This window comes from Cetorhinus maximus, chromosome 2 (assembly GCF_964194155.1).
Source record: "Cetorhinus maximus chromosome 2, sCetMax3.hap1.1, whole genome shotgun sequence".
NCBI lineage: Eukaryota > Metazoa > Chordata > Chondrichthyes > Lamniformes > Cetorhinidae > Cetorhinus > Cetorhinus maximus.
Window position 1 is genome coordinate 227531764 of NC_135880.1, and position 20368 is coordinate 227552131.

Consider the following 20368-nt stretch of genomic DNA (forward strand, 5'->3'; position numbering starts at 1 on the left):
TCAGAGTAAAGCTCCCTCTACACCGTCCCCATCAAACACTCCCAGGGCAGGTACAGCACGGGGTTAGATAGAGAGTGAAGCTCCCTCTACAAAATACCCATCAAACACTCACAGGACAGGTACAGCATAGGGTTAGATACAGAGTAAAAATCCCACTACACCGTTCCTATCAAACATTCCCAGGTCAGGTACAGCACGTGGTTAGATTCAGAGTAAAGCTCCCTCTTCAACAACCCCATCAAACACTCCCAAAGCAGGTAAAGCACGGGCTTAGATGCAGAGTAAAGATCCCTCTACACCGACCCCATCAAACACTCCCAGGGCAGGTACAGCACGGGGTTAGATACAGAGTAAAGCTCCCTCTACACTGTCCCCATCAAACACTCCCAGGACAGGTACAGCACGGGGTTAGATACAAAGTAAAGCTCCCTCTACACCGTCCCCATCAAGCACTCCCAGGGCAGGTACAGCACGGGGTGAGATACAGAGAAAATCACCCTCTACACTGTCCCCATCAAACGCTCCCAGAGAAGGTACATCATGGGGTTAGATTCAGTGTAAAGCTCCCTCTACACCGTCCCCATCAAACACTCCCAGGGCAGGTACAGCACGGGGTTAGATAGAGAGTAAAGCTCCCTCTACAAAATACCCATCAAACACTCACAGGGCAGGTACAGCACGGGGTTAGATACAGAGCACATCTCCCTCTACACCGGCCCCATCAAACACTCCCAGGACAGCTACAGCATGGGGTTAGATACAGAGCAAATCTCCTTCTACACCGGCCCCATCAAACACTCCCAAGACAGCTACAGCACGGGGTTAGAGACACAGTAAAGCTCCCGCTACACTGCCCACATCAAACACTCCCAGGGCAGGTACAGTAAGGGTTTAGCTGCAGAGTAAAGCTCCCTCTACACAGTCCCCATCAAACGATCCTAGGGGCACGTAAAGCACCGGGTTAGATACAGAGTAAATCTCCCTCTTCAACTACCCCATCAAACACTCCCAGAGGAGGTACAGCACGAGGTTCGATACAGAGTAAAGATCCCTCTACACTGTCCCCAACAAACACTCCCAGGACAGGTACAGCACGGGGTTAGATACAGAGTAAATCTCCCTCTGCAACGTACCCATGAAACACTCCCAGGGCAGGTACAGCACGGGGTTAGATACAGAATAAAGATCCCACTACACTGTCCCCATCAAACACTCCCAGGGCAGGTACAGCACAGGGTTAGATACAGAGTAAAGCTCCCTCTACACTGTCCCCATCAAACACTCCCAGGACAGGTACAGCACGGAGTTAGATACAGAGTAAAGATCCCTCCAGACTGTCCCCAACAAACACTCCCATGGCTTGTACAGCATGGGGTTAGATACAGAGAAAATCTCCCTCTACGCCGTCCCCATCAAACACTCCCAGGACAGGTACCACACGGGGTTAGAAACAGAGTAAAGCTCACTCTACCCGTTCCCATCAAACACTCCCAGGACAGGTACAGCAACAGGGTTAGAAGCTACCTATACACCGTTCCCATCAAACACTCCCAGGACAGGTACAGCACGGGGTTAGATACAGAGTAAAGCTCCCTCTACACCGTTCCCATCAAACACTCCCAGAACAGCTACAGCACGAGGTTCGATACTGAGTAAAGATCCCTCTACACTGTCCTCAACAAACGCTCCCAGGACAGGTACAGCACGGGGTTAGATACAGAGTAAAGCTCCCTCTACACCGCCTCCATCAAACACTCCCAGGACAGGTACAACACGGGGTTAGAAACAGAGTAAAGCTCACTCTACCCGTTCCATTCAAACACTCCTAGGACAGGTACAGCAACAGGGTTAGAAGCTACCTATACACTGTTCCCATCAAACACTCCCAGGACAGGTACAGCACGAGGTTAGATACAGAGTAAAGCACTCTCTACACCGTTCCCATCAAACACTCCCAGGACAGGTACAGCACGAGGTTCGATACTGAGTAAAGATCCCTCTACACTGTCCCCAACAAACGCTCCCAGGACAGGTACAGCACGGGGTTAGATACAGAGTAAATCTCCCTCTGTAACGTACCCACGAAACACTCCCAGGGCAGGTACAGCATGGGGTTAGATACAGAATAAAGATCCCACTACACTGTCCCCATCAAACACTCCCAGGGCAGGTACAGCACAGGGTTAGATACAGAGTAAAGCTCCCTCTACACTGTCCCCATCAAACACTCCCAGGACAGGTACAGCACGGAGTTAGATACAGAGTAAAGATCCCTCCAGACTGTCCCCAACAAACACTCCCATGGCTTGTACAGCATGGGGTTAGATACAGAGAAAATCTCCCTCTACACTGTCCCCATCAAACACTCCCAGGACAGGTACAGCAACAGGGTTAGAAGCTACCTATACACCGTTCCCATCAAACACTCCCAGGACAGGTACAGCACGGGGTTAGATACAGAGTAAAGCTCCCTCTACACCGTTCCCATCAAACACTCCCAGAACAGCTACAGCACGAGGTTCGATACTGAGTAAAGATCCCTCTACACTGTCCTCAACAAACGCTCCCAGGACAGGTACAGCACGGGGTTAGATACAGAGTAAAGCTCCCTCTACACCGTCCCCATCAAACACTCCCAGGACAGGTACCACACGGGGTTAGAAACAGAGTAAATCTCACTCTACCCGTTCCATTCAAACACTCCTAGGACAGGTACAGCAACAGGGTTAGAAGCTACCTCTACACCGTTCCCATCAAACACTCCCAGGACAGGTACAGCACGAGGTTCGATACTGAGTAAAGATCCCTCTACACTGTCCCCAACAAACGCTCCCAGGACAAGTACAGCGAGCGTTAGATACAGAGTGAAGCTCCCTCTACACATCCCCCATTAAACACTCCCAGGGCAGGTACAGCACGGGGTTAGATACAGAGTAAAGCTCTCTCTAGACCATACGCAACATACACTCCCAGGGCAGGTACAGTAAGGGTTTACATCTAGAGTAAAGCTCCCTCTACACTGTCCCCATCAAACAATCCTAGGGGCACGTAAAGCACCGGGTTAGATACAGAGTAAGGCTCCCTCTTCAACTACCCCATTAAACACTCCCAGAGGAGGTACAGCACGAGGTTCGATACAGAGTAAAGATTCCACTACACTGTCCCCATCAAACACTCCCAGGACAAGTACAGCACAGGGTTAGATACAGAATAAAGCTCCCTCTTCAATAACCCCGCCAAACACTCCCAGAGAAAGTACAGCACGGGGTTAGATACAGAGTGAAGCTCCCTCTACACCGTCGCCATCAAACACTCCCAGGACAGGTACAGCACGGAGTTAGATACAGAGTAAAGATCCCTCCAGACTGTCCCCAACAAACACTCCCATGGCTTTTACACCATGGGGTTAGATACAGAGAAAATCTCCCTCTACACCGTCCCCATCAAACACTCCCAAAGTAGGTATAGCACAGGCCTAGATACAGAGTAAAGCTCCCTCTAGTCCATCCGGAACATACACTCCCAGGTCAGTTACAGCAACAGGGTTAGAAGCTACCTCTACACCGTTCCCATCAAACACTCCCAGGGCAGCTACACACGTGGTTAGATACAGAGTAAAGCTCCCTCTACGCCGTCCCCATCAAACACTCACAGGGCAGGTACAGCTTGGGGTTAGAAGCAGAGTAAAGCTTCCTCTACACAGTCCCCATCAAACAATCCTAGGGTCATGTAAAGCACCTATTAAATACAGAGTAAAGCTCCCTCTTCAACAACCCCATCAAACACTCCCAGAGCAGGTACAGCACGAGGTTCGATACTGAGTAAAGATCCCTCTACACTGTCCCCAACAAACACTCCCAGGGCACGTACAACACGGGGTTACATACAGAGTAAATCTCCCTCTACACCGTACCCATGAAACACTCCCAGGACAGGTACAGCATAGAGTTAGATACAGAGTAAACATCTCACTACACTGTCCCCATCAAACACTCCTAGGATAAGTACAGCACGGGGTTAGATATAGAGTGAAGCTCCCTCTACACTGTCCCCATCAAACATTCCCAGGACAGGTACAGCACAGGGTTAGATACAGAGTAAATCTCTCTCTTCAACAAAACCATCAAACACTCCCAGGACAGGTACAGCACAGGGCTAGATACAGAGTAAACCTTCCTCTACACCGTCCCCATCAAACACTCCCAGGGCAGTTACAGCACGGGGTTAGATACAGAGTAAATCTTCCTCTACACCGTCCCCATCAAACACTTACAGGACAGGTGCAGCACGGGGTTAGATACAGAGTAAATCTCCCTCTAGACCATCTGCAACATACACTCCCAGGACAGGTACAGCACGGGGTTAGATACAGAGTAAAGCTCCCTCTACACTGTCCCCATCAAACACTCCCAGGACAGGTACAGCACGGGGTTAGATACAGAGTAAAGCTCCCTCTACACTGTCCCCATCAAACACTTACAGGGCAGGTGCAGCACGGGGTTAGATACAGAGTAAAGCTGCCTCTACACTGTCCCCATCAAACACTCCCAGGACAGGTACAGCACGGGGTTAGATACAGAGTAAAGCTCCCTCTACACCGTCCCCTTCAAACACTCCCAGGACAGTTACAGCAACATGGTTAGAAGCTACCTCTACACCGTTCCCATCAAACACTCCCTGTGCAGCTACAGCACGAGGTTAGATACAGAGTAAAGCTGCCTCTACACTGTCCCCATCAAACACTCCCAGGACAGGTACAGCACGGGGTTAGATACAGAGTAAAGCTCCCTCTACGCCGTCCCCATCAAACAGTCCCAGGGCAGGTACATCACGGGGTTAGATACAGAGTAAAGCTCACTCTACCCGGTCCCCATCAAACATTCCCAGGACAGGTGCAGCACGGGGTTAGATACAGAGTAAATCTCCCTCTACACTGTCCCCATCAAACACTTCCAGGGCAGGTACAGCACGGGGTGAAATACAGAGTAAATCACCCTATACACTGTCCCCATCAAACACTCCCAGGGCAGGTACAGCATGGGGTTAGATACAGAGTAAAGCTCCCTCTACACTGTCCCCATCAAACACTCCCAGGACAGGTATAGCAAAGGGTTAGAATCTCCCTCTACACTGTGCCCATCAAACACTGCCAGGACAGGTACAGCATATGGTTAGATACAAAGTAAAGATCCCACTAGACTGTCACCATCAAGCACTCCCAGGGCAGGTACAGCACGGGGTTTGATACAGAGAAAAGCTGCCTGGACACTGTCCCTATCAAACACTCCCAGGACAGGTACAGCCCGGGGTTAGATACAGAGTAAAGCTCCCTCTACACTGTCCCCATCAAACACTTCCAGGACAGGTACACCACGGGGTTAGATACAGAGTAAAGCTCCCACTATACCGTCTCCATCAAACACTCCCAGGACAGATACAGCACAGGGTTAGTTACAGAGTGAAGCTCCCTCTACCCCGTCCCCATCAAACACTCCCAGGGCAGGTACAGCACAGGGTTAGTTACAGAGTGAAGCTCCCTCTACACCGACCCCATCAAACACTCCCAGGACAGGTACAGCACGGGGTTAGATACAGAGAAAATCTCCCCCTACACCGTCACCATCAAACATTCCCAGGGCAGGTACAGCACGGGGTTAGATACAGTGTAAAGATCCATCTACAGCGTCCCCATCAAACACTCCCAGGACAGGTACAGCACGGGGTAAGATACAGACTAAAGCTCCCCCTACACTGCCCCCATCGAACACTCCCAGGGCAGGTCCAGCACGCGGTTAGATATAGACTAAAGCTCCCTCTACACGGTCCCCATCAAACACTCACAGGACAGGTACAGCAACAGGGTTAGAAGCTACCTCGACATGGTCCCCATCAACCACTCCCAGGACAGGTACAGCACGGGGTTAGATACAGAGTAAAGCTCCCTCTACAGCGTTCCCATCAAACACTCCCAGGACAGGTAAAGCACGGGGTTAGATACAGAGTAAACCTCCCTCTATACCGTCCCCATCAAACTCTCCAGGGCATCTACAGCACGGGGTTAGATACAGAGTAAAGGTGCCTCTACACGGTCTCCATTAAACAATCCCAGGGCAGGTACAGCACGACGTTAGATACACAGTAATGCTCCCTCTACATCGTCCCCATCAAACACTCCCAGGACAGGTACAGCATGGGTTAGATACAGAGTAAAGCTCCCTCTACATCGTCCCCATCAAACACTCGCAGGACAGGTAAAGGATGGGGTTAGATACAGAGTAAGATCCTTTAATGTTGTTCAGCAATAAACATTAGGCTTCCTCCTGGGATGCATCATTCTGGTCTCTTTGAGGAGATATTTCTCTGTTTTGCTGCATTTGGTGTCTGGTGTCAGGAAATGTTCCATTCTCGGAGACTGATTTAAAACAGCCTGATGAGAAGCGGAGAGGATGCAGGATTGTGGACCACCCACTGGCCATGTAGCAATCCTGAACATAGACCCCTCGCACAATTGTGTACCTCCAACCCTACCCCACAACATCCCCTTTCCCCTCATCCTCAGTGTGAGAATGCAGGCAACCACAGAAACGAACATATGAACTAGGAGCACGAGGAGGCCATTCAGCCCTTCAAGCCTGCTCCGCCATTCAATAGGATCATGGCTGCTCTGAGAGTAACCTGAAATCTTCACCCTGCCTACCCCCAGTAAACTATCACCCCCTTGCTTACCAAGAATCTATCCACCTCTGCCTTAAAAATATTCAAAGACTCTGCTTCCACTGCCTTTTGAGGAAGAGAGTTCCAAAGACTCACGACCCTCTGAGAGAAAAAAATTCTCCTCATCTCTGTTTTAAATGAGCGACCCCTTATTTTTAAACAGTGACCCCTAGTTCTAGATTCTCCCACAAGAGGAAACATCCTCTCCACATCCACCCTGTCAAGACCCCTCAGGATCTTAAAGGTCGATCAAATCGTCTCTTACTCTTCTGAACTCCAGCGGATACAGGCCTAACCTGCCCAGCCTTTCCTCGTAAGACAACCCACCCATTCCAGGTATTAGTCTAGTAATCCTTCTCTGAACTGCTTCCAAAGTATTTAAATCCTTCCTTAAATAAGGTGACCAATATTGTACACAGTATTCCAGATGTGGTCTCACCAGCGCCCTGTACACCTGAAGCATAACCTCCCTACTTTTGTATTCAATTCCATACGCAATAAATGACAACATTCTATTAGCTTTCCTAATTACTTGCTGTACTTGCATTAGCCTTTTGCCATTCATGCACTAGGACACCCAGATCCCTCTGCATCTCAGAGCTCTACGATCTCTCATCATTCAGATAATAGGCTTCTTTTTTATTCTTCCTGCCAAAATGGACAATTTCACATTTTTCGACATTATTTGCCAGATCTTTGCCCACTCACTTAACCTCTCGATGTCCTTTTGCAGCCTCCTTATGTCCTCTTCACAACTTACTTTCCCACCTATCTTTGTGTCATCAGCAAATTTGGCAACCACACCATCAGCCCCTTCATGCAAGCCCCAGCTCTGATCCCTGTGGCACACCACCCGTTACATCCTGCCAACCTGAAAAAGGCCCATTTATGCCAACTCTCTGCTTCCTGTTAGCTAGCCAATCTTCTCTCAATGCTAACATGTTACCCCCAACACCATGAGCTGTTATTTTCCACAATAACCTTTATTGTGGGACTTTATCAAATGAGTGTTTGTGTGGACATGAGAAGGGGACAGGATGAGCTTGGGTTGTGTGGCTGTGTCATGTGGTCAATCTGCCTGTGGCCAGTGATCTGGACGGCCCCTCGGTCAAAGCCAGTAACTCCTGTGGAGAACAGATAAGCAGGAAGTTTAGAGCTCCGAATAATTCAAGGTAGAGGATTAAGAAACAAGGTGTGTTAGAGGCCAGGAGGGACGATGGTCTTCCTGTGCACATTGTTCTTTAAGATATTGAATATTCCCAATGAAACTGATCTGGAGAACTGTTTTGTTTTGATGTTGGTTATAAATTCCTGATATTGAGTCAGTGACTGTGGGAGACCCGATCAGCCACAGGTACCGGATCAGTAATTTGTCAAACTTTATTGCAATAGCATTTAAATAGATAAAGTAATTTACTTCTATAGTTATATTTACAAAGGGACAAAAGCAAGAAACAGGAACATAGATAAGTTGTGAAATTAGCATGTAAATGTTAAAATGAGACAGAACAGGGATGTGTTTCTTTTAAGCAATAGAGTGAAGTCTGAAAAATAGGACAAATGTTAATTGAAAATCAAAAACAGGAATTTCACAGCTCAGATCGTCAGTGGCAATCGTGCCTCAGTTTGCAGCATTCTGGCTTCTGAGGCGAATAGGTCACGGGTTCAGTCCCACTCAACACACGAGTGCATCATCCAGGCTGACATTCCCAGTGCCATACTGAGGGAGTGCTGCACTGTCAGAGGGTCAGTACTGAGGCAGTGCTGCACTGTCAGAGGGTCAGTACTGAGGGAGTGCTGCACTGTCAGTGGGTCAGTACTGAGGGAGTGCTGCACTGTCAGAGGGTCAGTACTGAGGGAGTGCTGCACTGTCAGAGAGTCAGTACTGAGGGAGTGCTGCACTGCCAGAGAGTCAGTACTGAGGGAGTGCTGCACTGTCAGAGGGTCAGTACTGAGGGAGTGCTGCACTGTCAGAGGGTCAGTGCTGAGGGAGCGCTGCGCTGTCAGAGGGTCAGTATTGAGGGAGTGCTGCAGTCAGAGGGTCAGTACTGAGGGAACGCTGCACTGTCAGAGGGTCAGTACTGAGGGAGTGCTGCACTGTCAGAGGGTCAGTACTGAGGGAGTGCTGCACTGTCAAAGGGTCAGTACTGAGGGAGTGCTGCACTGTCACAGGGTCAGTATTGAGGGAGTGCTGCACTGTCAGAGGGTCAGTACTGAGAGAACGCTGCACTGTCAGAGGGTCTGTACTGAGGGAGTGCTGCACTTTTGGAGGGTCAGTACTGAGGGAGCGCTGTGCTGTCAGAGGGTCAGTACTGAGGGAGTGCGGCACTGTCGGAGAGTCAGTACTGAGGGAGTGCTGCACTGTCAGAGGGTCAGTACTGAGGGAGTGCTGCACTGTCAGAGGGTCAGTACTGAGGGAGTGCTGCACTGTCAGAGGGTCAGTACTGAGGGAGTGCTGCACTGTCAGAGGGTCAGTACTGAGGGAGTGCTGCACTGTCAGAGGGTCAGTACTGAGGGAGTGCTGCACTGTCAGAGGGTCAGTACTGAGGGAGTGCTGCACTGTCAGAGGGTCAGTACTGAGGGAGTGCTGCACTGTCAGAGGGTCAGTACTGAGGGAGTGCTGCACTGTCATTAGCCATCTCTTTTAAGACCCTAGGATGAAGTCCATCTGGACCTGGAGACTTGTCAGCCCACAGCTCCATCAGTTTGCTCAATACCACTTCCCTAGTGATTGTAATTTCACCAAGTTCCCCTCTCCCCTCCCCCTCCTGATTTACAGCTATTACTGGAATGTTTTTTGAATCCTCTATACTGAAGACAGAAGCAAAATATGCACCCACACATCAGCCGCCTGCGATAGCTCCCCAAGACACGGGGCGCAAGTGGAATCTGGGCTGTCCTAGACAGGGTCCGTCCCACACGGAAAGACCCACTGGATTCTGGATGATCCAGTGATCCCTTGGACAGGTAAGGAGGAAGGAGTCACTCCGCTCTGCGCCCATTTCAAGTGAATTTCACACCAATCCCGGCTCCAGCAGGAGGAGAGATGGAATCGGAATAGAGCCTTAATGTAAAGGGGGGAATTCTGCTCAATGATATTTTAATCATTCCTTTCATCTTCCCCACAGACATGGCCAGCTCGGTCACGATGTTATTCTCCATCTCACTTCTTCCGTTTCTGATTCAAGACTCCCAGGCTAATTACATTTGTGATGCCCAGTATAACAGGAACTCAGGTAACTGGAACGATAATGAGGGTGTGGGATATATCAGGGTGTTACAGCGAGGGGTGTGGGGTATATCAGAGTGTTACAGTGAGGGGTGTGGGGTATATCCAAGTGTTGCAGTGAGGGGTGTGGGATATATCAGAGTGTTACAGTGAGGGGTGTGGGGTATATCAGAGTGTTACAGTGAGGGGTGTGGGATATATCAGAGTGTTACAGTGAGGGGTGTGGGATATATCAGGGTGTTACAGCGAGGGGTGTGGGGTATATCCAAGTGTTACAGTGAGGGGTGTGGGATATATCAGAGTGTTACAGTGAGGGGTGTGGAGTATATCAGAGTGTTACAGTGAGGGGTGTGGGGTATATCAGAGTGTTACAGTGAGGGGTGTGGGATATATCAGGGTGTTACAGCGAGGGGTGTTGGTATATCCAAGTGTTACAGTGAGGGGTGTAGGGTATATCAGAGTGTTACAGTGAGGGGTGTGGGGTATATCAGAGTGTTACAGTGAGGGGTGTAGGGTATATCAGAGTGTTACAGTGAGGGGTGTGGGGTATATCAGAGTGTTACAGTGAGGGGTGTGGGGTATATCAGAGTGTTACAGTGAGGGGTGTGGGGTATATCAGAGTGTTACAGTGAGGGGTGTGGGATATATCCAAGTGTTACAGTGAGGGGTGTGGGGTATATCAGAGTGTTACAGTGAGGGGTGTGGGGTATATCAGAGTGTTACAGTGAGGGGTGTGGGATATATCAGAGTGTTACAGTGAGGGGTGTTGGATATATCAGAGTGTTACAGTGAGGGGTGTGGGGTATATCAGAGTGTTACAGTGAGGGGTGTGGAGTATATCAGAGTGTTACAGTGAGGGGTGTGGGGTATATCAGAGTGTTACAGTGAGGGGTGTGGGATATATCAGGGTGTTACAGCGAGGGGTGTGGGTATATCCAAGTGTTACAGTGAGGGGTGTAGGGTATATCAGAGTGTTACAGTGAGGGGTGTGGGGTATATCAGAGTGTTACAGTGAGGGGTGTAGGGTATATCAGAGTGTTACAGTGAGGGGTGTGGGGTATATCAGAGTGTTACAGTGAGGGGTGTGGGGTATATCAGAGTGTTACAGTGAGGGGTGTGGGGTATATCAGAGTGTTACAGTGAGGGGTGTGGGATATATCCAAGTGTTACAGTGAGGGGTGTGGGGTATATCAGAGTGTTACAGTGAGGGGTGTGGGGTATATCAGAGTGTTACAGTGAGGGGTGTGGGATATATCAGAGTGTTACAGTGAGGGGTGTTGGATATATCAGAGTGTTACAGTGAGGGGTGTGGGGTATATCAGAGTGTTACAGTGAGGGGTGTGGGGTATATCAGAGTGTTACAGTGAGGGGTGTGGGATATATCAGAGTGTTACAGTGAGGGGTGTGGGATATATCAGAGTGTTACAGCGAGGGGTGTGGGATATATCAGGGTGTTACAGCGAGGGGTGTGGGGTATATCCAAGTGTTACAGTGAGGGGTGTGGGATATATCAGAGTGTTACAGTGAGGGGTGTGGAGTATATCAGAGTGTTACAGTGAGGGGTGTGGGGTATATCAGAGTGTTACAGTGAGGGGTGTGGGATATATCAGGGTGTTACAGCGAGGGGTGTGGGTATATCCAAGTGTTACAGTGAGGGGTGTAGGGTATATCAGAGTGTTACAGTGAGGGGTGTTGGGTATATCAGAGTGTTACAGTGAGGGGTGTAGGGTATATCAGAGTGTTACAGTGAGGGGTGTGGGGTATATCAGAGTGTTACAGTGAGGGGTGTGGGGTATATCAGAGTGTTACAGTGAGGGGTGTGGGGTATATCAGAGTGTTACAGTGAGGGGTGTGGGATATATCAGAGTGTTACAGTGAGGGGTGTGGGGTATATCAGAGTGTTACAGTGAGGGGTGTGGGGTATATCAGAGTGTTACAGTGTGGGGTGTGGGGTATATCAGAGTGTTACAGTGAGGGGTGTGGGATATATCCAAGTGTTACAGTGAGGGGTGTGGGGTATATCAGAGTGTTACAGTGAGGGGTGAGGGATATATCCAAGTGTTACAGTGAGGGGTGTGGGATATATCCAAGTGTTACAGTGAGGGGTGTGGGATATATCCAAGTGTTACAGTGAGGGGTGTGGGGTATATCAGAGTGTTACGATGAGGGGTGTGGGATATATCCAAGTGTTACAGTGGGGGGTGTGGGATATATCCAAGTGTTACAGTGAGGGGTGGGGTATATCGGAGTGTTACAGTGAGGGGTGTGGGGTATATCAGAGTGTTACAGTGAGGGGTGTGGGATATATCCAAGTGTTACAGTGAGGGGTGTGGGATATATCCAAGTGTTACAGTGAGGGGTGTGGGGTATATCAGTGTGTTACAGTGAGGGGTGTGGGGTTTAACAGAGTGTTACAGTGAGGGGTGTGGGGTATATCTGAGTGTTACAGTGAGGGGTGTGGGATATATCCAAGTGTTACAGTGAGGGATGTGGGGTATATCAGAGTGTTACAGTGAGGGGTGTGGGGTATATCAGAGTGTTACAGTGTGGGGTGTGGGGTATATCAGAGTGTTACAGTGAGGGGTGTGGGATATATCAGAGTGTTACAGTGAGGGGTGTGGGATATATCAGAGTGTTACAGTGAGGGGTGTGGGGTATATCAGAGTGTTACAGTGAGGGGTGTGGGATATATCCAAGTGTTACAGTGAGGGGTGTGGGATATATCCAAGTGTTACAGTGAGGGGTGTGGGATATATCCAAGTGTACAGTGAGGGGTGTGGGATATATCCAAGTGTTACAGTGAGGGGTGTGGGGTATATCAGACTGTCACAATGAAGGGTGTGGGATATATCCAAGTGTTACAGTGGGGGGTGTGGGATATATCAGAGTGTTACAGTGAGGGGTGTGGGGTATATCAGAGTGTTACAGTGAGGGGTGTGGGGTATATCAGAGTGTTACAGTGAGGGGTGTGGGATATATCCAAGTGTTACAGTGAGGGGTGTGGGATATATCCAAGTGTTACAGTGAGGGGTGTGGGATATATCAGAGTGTTACAGTGAGGGGTGTGGGATATATCAGGGTGTTACAGCGAGGGGTGTGGGGTATATCCAAGTGTTACAGTGAGGGGTGTGGGATATATCAGAGTGTTACAGTGAGGGGTGTGGAGTATATCAGAGTGTTACAGTGAGGGGTGTGGGGTATATCAGAGTGTTACAGTGAGGGGTGTGGGATATATCAGGGTGTTACAGCGAGGGGTGTGGGTATATCCAAGTGTTACAGTGAGGGGTGTAGGGTATATCAGAGTGTTACAGTGAGGGGTGTGGGGTATATCAGAGTGTTACAGTGAGGGGTGTAGGGTATATCAGAGTGTTACAGTGAGGGGTGTGGGGTATATCAGAGTGTTACAGTGAGGGGTGTGGGGTATATCAGAGTGTTACAGTGAGGGGTGTGGGATATATCCAAGTGTTACAGTGAGGGGTGTGGGGTATATCAGTGTTACAGTGAGGGGTGTGGGGTATATCAGAGTGTTACAGTGAGGGGTGTGGGGTATATCAGAGTGTTACAGTGAGGGGTGTGGGGTATATCAGGGTGTTACAGTGAGGGGTGTGGGATATATCAGAGTGTTTCAGTGAGGGGTGCGGGGTATATCAGAGTGTTACAGTGAGGGGTGTGGGGTATATCAGAGTGTTACAGTGAGGGGTGTGGGATATATCCAAGTGTTACAGTGAGGGGTGTGGGGTATATCAGAGTGTTACAGTGAGGGGTGTGGGGTATATCAGAGTGTTACAGTGAGGGGTGTGGGATATATCAGAGTGTTACAGTGAGGGGTGTTGGATATATCAGAGTGTTACAGTGAGGGGTGTGGGGTATATCAGAGTGTTACAGTGAGGGGTGTGGGATATATCAGAGTGTTACAGTGAGGGGTGTGGGATATATCAGGGTGTTACAGTGAGGGGTGTGGGATATATCCAAGTGTTACTGTGAGGGGTGTGGGATATATCAAAGTGTTACAGTGAGGGGTTAGGGGTATATCAGAGTGTTACTGTGAGGGGTGTGGGATGTATCCAAGTGTTACAGTGAGGGATGTGGGATATATCCAAGTGTTACAGTGAGGGGTGTGGGGTATATCAGACTGTTACAATGAGGGGTGTGGGATATATCCAAGTGTTACAGTGAGGGGTGTGGTATATATCAGAGTGTTACAGTGAGGGGTGTGGGGTATATCAGAGTGTTACAGTGAGGGGTGTGGGATATATCAGAGTGTTACAGTGAGGGGTGTGGGGTATATCAGAGTGTTACAGTGAGGGGTGTGGGGTATATCAGAGTGTTACAATGAGGGGTGTGGGGTATATCAGAGTGTTACAGTGAGGGGTGTGGGATATATCCAAGTGTTACAGTGAGGGGTGTGGGGTATATCAGAGTGTTACAGTGAGGGGTGTGGGATATATCCAAGTGTTACAGTGAGGGGTGTGGGATATATCCAAGTGTTACAGTGAGGGGTGTGGGATATATCCAAGTGTTACAGTGAGGGGTGTGGGGTATATCAGAGTGTTACGATGAGGGGTGTGGGATATATCCAAGTGTTACAGTGGGGGGTGTGGGATATATCCAAGTGTTACAGTGAGGGGTGTAGGGTATATCAGAGTGTTACAGTGAGGGGTGTGGGGTATATCAGAGTGTTACAGTGAGGGGTGTAGGGTATATCAGAGTGTTACAGTGAGGGGTGTGGGGTATATCAGAGTGTTACAGTGAGGGGTGTGGGGTATATCAGAGTGTTACAGTGAGGGGTGTGGGGTATATCAGAGTGTTACAGTGAGGGGTGTGGGATATATCCAAGTGTTACAGTGAGGGGTGTGGGGTATATCAGAGTGTTACAGTGAGGGGTGTGGGGTATATCAGAGTGTTACAGTGAGGGGTGTGGGATATATCAGAGTGTTACAGTGAGGGGTGTTGGATATATCAGAGTGTTACAGTGAGGGGTGTGGGGTATATCAGAGTGTTACAGTGAGGGGTGTGGAGTATATCAGAGTGTTACAGTGAGGGGTGTGGGGTATATCAGAGTGTTACAGTGAGGGGTGTGGGATATATCAGGGTGTTACAGCGAGGGGTGTGGGTATATCCAAGTGTTACAGTGAGGGGTGTAGGGTATATCAGAGTGTTACAGTGAGGGGTGTGGGGTATATCAGAGTGTTACAGTGAGGGGTGTAGGGTATATCAGAGTGTTACAGTGAGGGGTGTGGGGTATATCAGAGTGTTACAGTGAGGGGTGTGGGGTATATCAGAGTGTTACAGTGAGGGGTGTGGGGTATATCAGAGTGTTACAGTGAGGGGTGTGGGATATATCCAAGTGTTACAGTGAGGGGTGTGGGGTATATCAGAGTGTTACAGTGAGGGGTGTGGGGTATATCAGAGTGTTACAGTGAGGGGTGTGGGATATATCAGAGTGTTACAGTGAGGGGTGTTGGATATATCAGAGTGTTACAGTGAGGGGTGTGGGGTATATCAGAGTGTTACAGTGAGGGGTGTGGGGTATATCAGAGTGTTACAGTGAGGGGTGTGGGATATATCAGAGTGTTACAGTGAGGGGTGTGGGATATATCAGAGTGTTACAGCGAGGGGTGTGGGATATATCAGGGTGTTACAGCGAGGGGTGTGGGGTATATCCAAGTGTTACAGTGAGGGGTGTGGGATATATCAGAGTGTTACAGTGAGGGGTGTGGAGTATATCAGAGTGTTACAGTGAGGGGTGTGGGGTATATCAGAGTGTTACAGTGAGGGGTGTGGGATATATCAGGGTGTTACAGCGAGGGGTGTGGGTATATCCAAGTGTTACAGTGAGGGGTGTAGGGTATATCAGAGTGTTACAGTGAGGGGTGTTGGGTATATCAGAGTGTTACAGTGAGGGGTGTAGGGTATATCAGAGTGTTACAGTGAGGGGTGTGGGGTATATCAGAGTGTTACAGTGAGGGGTGTGGGGTATATCAGAGTGTTACAGTGAGGGGTGTGGGGTATATCAGAGTGTTACAGTGAGGGGTGTGGGATATATCAGAGTGTTACAGTGAGGGGTGTGGGGTATATCAGAGTGTTACAGTGAGGGGTGTGGGGTATATCAGAGTGTTACAGTGTGGGGTGTGGGGTATATCAGAGTGTTACAGTGAGGGGTGTGGGATATATCCAAGTGTTACAGTGAGGGGTGTGGGGTATATCAGAGTGTTACAGTGAGGGGTGAGGGATATATCCAAGTGTTACAGTGAGGGGTGTGGGATATATCCAAGTGTTACAGTGAGGGGTGTGGGATATATCCAAGTGTTACAGTGAGGGGTGTGGGGTATATCAGAGTGTTACGATGAGGGGTGTGGGATATATCCAAGTGTTACAGTGGGGGGTGTGGGATATATCCAAGTGTTACAGTGAGGGGTGGGGTATATCGGAGTGTTACAGTGAGGGGTGTGGGGTATATCAGAGTGTTACAGTGAGGGGTGTGGGATATATCCAAGTGTTACAGTGAGGGGTGTGGGATATATCCAAGTGTTACAGTGAGGGGTGTGGGGTATATCAGTGTGTTACAGTGAGGGGTGTGGGGTTTAACAGAGTGTTACAGTGAGGGGTGTGGGGTATATCTGAGTGTTACAGTGAGGGGTGTGGGATATATCCAAGTGTTACAGTGAGGGATGTGGGGTATATCAGAGTGTTACAGTGAGGGGTGTGGGGTATATCAGAGTGTTACAGTGTGGGGTGTGGGGTATATCAGAGTGTTACAGTGAGGGGTGTGGGATATATCAGAGTGTTACAGTGAGGGGTGTGGGATATATCAGAGTGTTACAGTGAGGGGTGTGGGGTATATCAGAGTGTTACAGTGAGGGGTGTGGGATATATCCAAGTGTTACAGTGAGGGGTGTGGGATATATCCAAGTGTTACAGTGAGGGGTGTGGGATATATCCAAGTGTACAGTGAGGGGTGTGGGATATATCCAAGTGTTACAGTGAGGGGTGTGGGGTATATCAGACTGTCACAATGAAGGGTGTGGGATATATCCAAGTGTTACAGTGGGGGGTGTGGGATATATCAGAGTGTTACAGTGAGGGGTGTGGGGTATATCAGAGTGTTACAGTGAGGGGTGTGGGGTATATCAGAGTGTTACAGTGAGGGGTGTGGGATATATCCAAGTGTTACAGTGAGGGGTGTGGGATATATCCAAGTGTTACAGTGAGGGGTGTGGGATATATCAGAGTGTTACAGTGAGGGGTGTGGGATATATCAGGGTGTTACAGCGAGGGGTGTGGGGTATATCCAAGTGTTACAGTGAGGGGTGTGGGATATATCAGAGTGTTACAGTGAGGGGTGTGGAGTATATCAGAGTGTTACAGTGAGGGGTGTGGGGTATATCAGAGTGTTACAGTGAGGGGTGTGGGATATATCAGGGTGTTACAGCGAGGGGTGTGGGTATATCCAAGTGTTACAGTGAGGGGTGTAGGGTATATCAGAGTGTTACAGTGAGGGGTGTGGGGTATATCAGAGTGTTACAGTGAGGGGTGTAGGGTATATCAGAGTGTTACAGTGAGGGGTGTGGGGTATATCAGAGTGTTACAGTGAGGGGTGTGGGGTATATCAGAGTGTTACAGTGAGGGGTGTGGGATATATCCAAGTGTTACAGTGAGGGGTGTGGGGTATATCAGTGTTACAGTGAGGGGTGTGGGGTATATCAGAGTGTTACAGTGAGGGGTGTGGGGTATATCAGAGTGTTACAGTGAGGGGTGTGGGGTATATCAGGGTGTTACAGTGAGGGGTGTGGGATATATCAGAGTGTTTCAGTGAGGGGTGCGGGGTATATCAGAGTGTTACAGTGAGGGGTGTGGGGTATATCAGAGTGTTACAGTGAGGGGTGTGGGATATATCCAAGTGTTACAGTGAGGGGTGTGGGGTATATCAGAGTGTTACAGTGAGGGGTGTGGGGTATATCAGAGTGTTACAGTGAGGGGTGTGGGATATATCAGAGTGTTACAGTGAGGGGTGTTGGATATATCAGAGTGTTACAGTGAGGGGTGTGGGGTATATCAGAGTGTTACAGTGAGGGGTGTGGGATATATCAGAGTGTTACAGTGAGGGGTGTGGGATATATCAGGGTGTTACAGTGAGGGGTGTGGGATATATCCAAGTGTTACTGTGAGGGGTGTGGGATATATCAAAGTGTTACAGTGAGGGGTTAGGGGTATATCAGAGTGTTACTGTGAGGGGTGTGGGATGTATCCAAGTGTTACAGTGAGGGATGTGGGATATATCCAAGTGTTACAGTGAGGGGTGTGGGGTATATCAGACTGTTACAATGAGGGGTGTGGGATATATCCAAGTGTTACAGTGAGGGGTGTGGTATATATCAGAGTGTTACAGTGAGGGGTGTGGGGTATATCAGAGTGTTACAGTGAGGGGTGTGGGATATATCAGAGTGTTACAGTGAGGGGTGTGGGGTATATCAGAGTGTTACAGTGAGGGGTGTGGGGTATATCAGAGTGTTACAATGTGGGGTGTGGGGTATATCAGAGTGTTACAGTGAGGGGTGTGGGATATATCCAAGTGTTACAGTGAGGGGTGTGGGGTATATCAGAGTGTTACAGTGAGGGGTGTGGGATATATCCAAGTGTTACAGTGAGGGGTGTGGGATATATCCAAGTGTTACAGTGAGGGGTGTGGGATATATCCAAGTGTTACAGTGAGGGGTGTGGGGTATATCAGAGTGTTACGATGAGGGGTGTGGGATATATCCAAGTGTTACAGTGGGGGGTGTGGGATATATCCAAGTGTTACAGTGAGGGGTGGGGTATATCGGAGTGTTACAGTGAGGGGTGTGGGGTATATCAGAGTGTTACAGTGAGGGGTGTGGGATATATCCAAGTGTTACAGTGAGGGGTGTGGGATATATCCAAGTGTTACAGTGAGGGGTGTGGGCTATATCAGTGTGTTACAGTGAGGGCTGTGGGGTTTATCAGAGTGTTACAGTGAGGGGTGTGGGGTATATCAGAGTGTTACAGTGAGGGGTGTGGAGTATATCAGAGTGTTACAGTGAGGGGTGTGGGATATATCAGGGTGTTACAGTGAGGGGTGTGTGATATATCAAAGTATTACAGTGAGGGGTGTGGGGTATATCAGAGTGTTACAGTAAGGGGTGTGGGATATATCAGAGTGTTACAGTGAGGGGTGTGGGGAATATCAGAGTGTTACAGTGAGGGGTGTGGGGTATATCAGAGTGTTACAGTAAGGGGTGTGGGATATATCAGAGTGTTATAGTGAGGGGTGTGGAGTATATCAGAGTGTTACAGTGAGGTGTGTGGGGTATATCAGAGTGTTACAGTGCGGGGTGTGGGGTATATCAGAGTGTTACAGTGAGGGGAGTTTGGTATATCAGAGTGTTACAGTGAGGGGTGTGGGATATATCAGAGTGTTACAGTGAGGGGTGTGGGATATATCAGAGTGTTACAGTGAGGGGAGTTTGGTATATCAGAGTGTTACAATGAGGGGTGCGGGGTATATCAGAGTGTTACAGTGAGGGGCCTGGGGTATATCAGAGTGTTACAATGAGGTATATCAGAGTGTTACAGTGAGGGATATGGGGTATATCAGAGTGTTACAGTGAGGGGTGTGGGGTATATCAGAGTGTTACAGTGAGGGGTGTGGGTGTTACAGTGAGGGGCCTGGGGTATATCAGAGTGTTACAATGAGGTATATCAGAGTGTTACAGTGAGGGATATGGGGTATATCAGAGTGTTACAGTGAGGGGTGTGGGATATATCAGAGTGTTACAGTGAGGGGTGTGGGGTATATCAGAGTGTTACAGTGAGGGGTGTGGGATATATCAGAATGTTACTGTGAGGGGTGTGGGATATATCAGACTGTTACAGTGAGGGGTGTGGGGTATATCGGAGTGTTACAGTGAGGGTTGTGGGTACATCAGAGTGTTACGGTGAGGGGTGTTTGGTATACCAGAGTGTTACAGTGAGGGGTGTGGGATATATCAGAGTGTTACAGTGAGGGTTGTGGGTACATCAGAGTGTTACAGTGAGGGGTGTGGGGTATATCAGAGTGTTACAGTGAGGGGTGTGGGATATATCAGAGTGATACAGTGAGGGGTGTGGGGTATATCAGAGTGTTACAGTGAGGGGTGTGGGATATATCAGAGTGTTACAGCGAGGGGTGTGGGGTATATCAGAGTGTTACAGTGAGGGGTGTGGGGTATATCGGAGTGTTACAGTGAGGGTTGTGGGTACATCAGAGTGTTACGGTAAGGGGTGTTTGGTATACCAGAGTGTTACAGTGAGGGGTGTGGGATATATCAGAGTGTTACAGTGAGGGGTGTGGGTGTTACAGTGAGGGGTGTGGGGTATATCAGATTGTTACAGTGAGGTCCGTGGGATATATCGGAGTGTTACAGT

At 49.1% G+C, this 20368-nt stretch overlaps 1 protein-coding gene and 1 long non-coding RNA gene across 2 annotated transcripts in view; both read left to right on the forward strand.

Moving 5' to 3' along the window:
- Nucleotides 1-20368, forward strand: part of LOC144671623 (uncharacterized) — a 1108978-nt gene that overhangs the window by 860128 nt on the left and 228482 nt on the right. The window lies entirely within an intron of this gene.
- Nucleotides 9863-20368, forward strand: part of LOC144689801 (zona pellucida-like domain-containing protein 1) — a 29548-nt gene continuing 19042 nt past the window's right edge. Inside the window, exon 1 of the mRNA XM_078557194.1 lies at nt 9863-9950. Within this exon, the coding sequence (XP_078413320.1) occupies nt 9863-9950 (88 nt within the window). The remainder of the gene's footprint in view (nt 9951-20368) is intronic.